At 59.4% G+C, this 4541-nt stretch overlaps 1 protein-coding gene across 1 annotated transcript; it reads right to left on the reverse strand.

Moving 5' to 3' along the window:
- Nucleotides 1-254: 254 nt before the first annotated feature.
- On the reverse strand, nucleotides 255-4092 carry KLHDC7A (kelch domain containing 7A). The gene is made up of 2 exons (XM_051990838.1): nucleotides 2291-4092; nucleotides 255-2234 (listed from the first exon to the last, which is right to left on the reverse strand). Exons 1-2 carry the CDS (start codon nucleotides 2825-2827, stop codon nucleotides 486-488), a joined length of 2286 nt encoding a protein of 761 aa, XP_051846798.1. The 5' UTR covers nucleotides 2828-4092; the 3' UTR covers nucleotides 255-485.
- Nucleotides 4093-4541: the final 449 nt, after the last annotated feature.

Here is a 4541-nt window from a genome sequence, read left to right on the forward strand (position 1 = left end):
GAGTGACCAATGGAGGCAGAATTTGAATCTGGGTCTTTGGAGCCCATGAAGGGACATTTGCTGTCCTGGTGCCCTACGACCCCGGAAGAACTTCTGGTACAGAATCCATTTGAAACCTCTCTTAGCTGAGTTGGGTTTGCGGATGCTCAGGCCCAGGGGGTGGCCAAGTGGGAATGGCTTGGCTGTCGTAAGGCCGGGAGATTGTCTGCTGAGCCGCGGAAAGGATTTGGGGAGCAGCAAAAGGAGAGCCGGCGTCAAAGAAACACAAATGCTCTAAATATCAAACACATTCTACAGGGTTACAGATCCTCTGCCGCAACCACCATGATGATGATGATTTTACAGATTCACAGTTTACAGATGGGGAAACGGAGGCTCGGAAGGGATAAGGGCTGTCCCACGGCTGGGCAGGATTCAACTCCAGGTTCCTTGGTTCCGCCATTGCATGGCCAAGGGGGGGCGCTCTCCAAACGAGCGGGGCGGGGCTACACCCTGGTCTGCGCCACGTGGCGGGCGGGCAGTACCAGGACGGTGGGGATGAGGGTGCCCTGCGGGGACGGGAAGCCCTGGAGCTCGTTGGGGAGGAAGCGGGGAGACACGTAGTCGGCCAGGAAGCGCAGGTGGAACTGGCGGCCCACGCAGTGAATGAGGTTGTCCACCACAGCGCACTGGAAGGCGGCCGGGTAGTGCGCGCGGTACGTGGCGCACTCGTACCAGAGGCGGGCCCGGGCGCTGCAGCGGTACACCCCGATGCCCAGGCTGCGGTTGAGGTCGAAGCGGTAGAGGAAGCCGTTGACGGCCGCCATCTCGGCCGTGCGGTCCTTGCCGCCCGCCGTGGGGCTGGCCCGCCAGCGGTCCTCCTGGCCCGAATAGCGGAGCAGCAGGTAGCGCAGGGTGCCCCCCGTGACGTAGATTTCCCCGTCGCAGGCCGTGGCCGTGTGGGCCAAGGCGAAGGTGTCGTTGGGCAGGGGCGCCACGAAGGCCCAGCGGTCCTGACGCGGGTCGTAGCGCTCCACCGTGTACAGGCACTCCCCCCCGATGGCGTACATGTAGCCGTCCAGGACCACGAGCTTGCAGTGGGGCCGCGCCTGGTTCAGGGGGCACATCTCCCTCCAGATGCCCGTCAGCGGGTTGTAGCAGAACATCCGGTTGGAGGCCCGCCCCCCGGCCCTCGGGCAGCCGGCCACCACGAAGAGGTAATTGAAGAGGCTGCAGAGAGCGCAGCCCCTGGACGTGGCCTCCGGCGGCAGGCCGGCCAGGGGCCACCAGGCGTCCCGCTCGTTGTCGTAGGCGCAGAGCCGGCCGCTGCCCTCCTGGGGGCACACGTCGGCCACCACCAGGTACTTCTGCCCGCGCAGGCGCCTCTGCAGGATCAGCTCGCGTTCGGCGCCGCTCAGGCCCCCGTAGATGTCCGGGCTCTGAAGGACCTGCAGGTAGTTGTCGCTCATCACCTTGTAGGCGGCCTCCTTCAGCGCGGGCAGCTTCTCCCTCTTGGCCAGCCGCAGCACTTCCGAACAGTTGCCCAGGTCCAGGTGGGTGTTCTGAGCCGCCCCCGGGACCAGGGGGAGCTGGAAGAAATTGGTCCCGGCCACCAGCTCCACCTTGGGCTCCAGACTGGCTCCCAGTGGGTTGAGGTCTGGAGAGGCCGGGGCCGCGGGGATATGGTGGGAGCCGGGGGTCCCCGCGCGGTCTAGCTGAAGCTGGAACTCGGGGTTCTCCGCGATTTGAAGAAAGCTCTCCTTGCGGCTGAGGCTGGGCCCTGGGGGTGAGGAGGCGCCCTGAGAGGAAGGGGGGCTCTCCCAGGTATCCTCGGCGCTCTCGGCAGCATGGGTCCGGCCGGGGGAAGGCAAGGGACTGCTCTCAGGGAAGCTGCGGGGCAGGGGTGAGCCCTGAGGCTCGGGGGCCGGGGGGGCCAGCCTGTCTCTGCAGACGGATCGGGAGGTAGACTCCACATAGTAGTCATAGATTTTCCCTTTTAGGCCAGGAGCGGCAGACGCTCCCCCCGCCCCCCCAGGCCTCTCCTCCGGCGCCTCATCCCCAAGAAGGTTCTCCTCCATCTGAGCCCTGGCCAGGGAGGAGAAGAGGTAGCAGGTGTCCGCGTCCCCGGCGCGCTGGCTGACCGCCAGGCCCATGTCCGAGGTGGCCCTGATGAGCCCCAAGCTGTCCTGGCTGACCCCCGCAGCTTGGGGGAAGACCCAGCTCCTGTCCATGTCCTCCCGACCGGCGGCAGCCTTCTCTGGGCCAGGAGCAGCGCGCGCCTCCCCCTCTCCCTGCCCCCTGACACAGTCTAGGAGGAGACCAGGCTCTGGGCGTGAGTCACCGGGCCATCCGCTTCACCGGCTTGAGCAAGTCCCGGCTCCGGGTCACAGTCACTGAGAGAGAGGAGACGGTCCTTCCCCCGCCCGACCGCTCCGGGCTGCCGCTCCCCTCGGGGGGAGCCGGCCCCTTTTCTCTCCCCCCTGTCTCCGAGGTCCGCCTGGCCGCCGGCTCTGAGGTCACAGGCCCCGCGGGCCCCTTCTGGCTGGCCATTCCCCCAGGCCGGGGAGCCTCGGGCCCCCTCCTCGCTGCTGACCCGGCCCCGGGCTCTGAGAGCCGGCAGCCCAGCCCTGGGCGAGGAGCTGGCGGGCTCAGGCCGGCCCGCGCCTTCTGTCTCCCGGGCGGCGTCGGCCGGCGATGTCCCCCCCCCGGGGGGGCTCCGGGCCGGCCAGGACTTGTACAGCCTGTATACCAGCGTCCCCAGGAGCACGGCAGCGGCAGAGAACACCAGCTTTCCAGTAAACTGCATGTCCGAATGCCAGTCCCAGGGCGCGGAGCTGCTGTGGCTCATCCTGGGGCAACGGGCCCCGCAGCGGCCAAGGAATGCAAGGAATCCGATTAATTATTGCCCAACCAGAACTGGTTCTCGCCGCTTCGAGGGGTTCCTCGTTGGCTCGGGCCCCGGCGGGAGAGAGGTGACTTTGGGCTGGCTGGCAGCAGGCACCTCCGGGGCAGCGGCTGGCAGGGAGCGGGCCCGCGGGCAACGCCTTCTTGCCATGGGTGCTTTGCATGGGGTGGACGAGGGGAGGGCGCAGGCAGCCGCGGCCCCAGCTGGGCAAGTTTATTGTCATCCAGGTAAACAGAGATCCAGGAAGCTGGAGAAGCAGAATCCTTTACAAGTCACCTGATGCCCGGAAACACCCCGTCTGGGGCTATTGTCATTTTCAGACTTTGCAAGGCTCCCTGGCCAGGGAGGGGCCCGGCCTGCTGCTTTGCCTCATGTCAGGGGGCAAGCGATCCTGCTGGGGATGCTCCTCCTGCCCGCTGCCCGGTCGGTCCAGCTGTGGGGGCTGGGATGACTGCTCCCGGAGGAGGGGAGGGGGCAGGAGAGCACGCAGGCTGCAGGCCTCTGGGAACACAGAGCAGCTGAGGGCCTGAGCCAAGAACTAAATCCAAACCACCTGATCTGACCTCCCCCCTTCTCTGGCTCTACACCCCTTCCTTGCCTTCCTTCTTCTCCAGCCTGCTTATTAAAAAGAAGCTTAGAGCCCATCTCTGTAGTGTTAGTCTCCGGTTGGGGAAGCGGTCCTTCTAAGCAGAGGCTGGATGAGCACTTGTCGGGCCTCATTCCGGTCTTTGGGGGGGCTAGCTGAGGTCCCTCCGAGCTCGGAAAGTTTTCTCTTGGCTATCTGAAGTCCCTGAAAATGTGCGGAGCCCTTTATGGGGCAGCAACTTCTAGAGGAAATCTCTGCACTTTGAGTCAGAAATCAACGTCAGAGGGCTAGAGTCTGGATCCCTTCTCAACTCTTGTCTGCCTGTATGACCTTGGAGAGATCACTTTTTAATCCTAACTCACTCAGGCTTCTGTTCTCTGAATTGTAAGCAGGAAGCATGGTCTAAATAGGTAGGATCCTGTTTGTTCTTTCTAGGTTTCCATTTCTTCTTTTTCTGTTTTTAAATTTTTATTTTATTTTTAATTTATGAAATAATTTAATTGATGGAATTTATGGAATAAAATAAATCATTTCCATAACATAATATAAAAAGAATGATTGTACATGAAACTGCAAATCTATTATGTGCAATTTCCCATTCCTTTTGAAGACAGAATAAAGTTATCATATACATTTATTTACTTATTTATTACTATTTTTCCCCCTGCCTCTCCCAGAAACGGCTGTGATTAGACACAAATATGTATGGCTGGGTAAAACCTTTCTATTCATGCTTCTATTTATCAGCTGTAGAAAATGTCTTCCTCCATATGTTTTCTCTAGTTAATTTGGATACTTAGAATAATCAAAATGACTTATTTGCTCAAAAACATACAATATTATTCAATGTTTCTACTGGAAATCCTAGCAATAGCAAAAGAGAAGAAAAAGGAATCCGAATAGGGAATGAGGTAATGAAACAACCTCTTTTTGCAGATGAGATGATATACTTGAAAAATCCCAAAGACTCAACTAAAAAGTTAATTGAAACAATAAATAATTTTAGCAAAATAGGAGGATTTAAAATAAATCCACAAAACTCATCAGCATTACTATATATCACAAATAAAA

The sequence above is a fragment of the Antechinus flavipes genome, chromosome 3 (assembly GCF_016432865.1).
Source record: "Antechinus flavipes isolate AdamAnt ecotype Samford, QLD, Australia chromosome 3, AdamAnt_v2, whole genome shotgun sequence".
Classification (NCBI taxonomy): domain Eukaryota; kingdom Metazoa; phylum Chordata; class Mammalia; order Dasyuromorphia; family Dasyuridae; genus Antechinus; species Antechinus flavipes.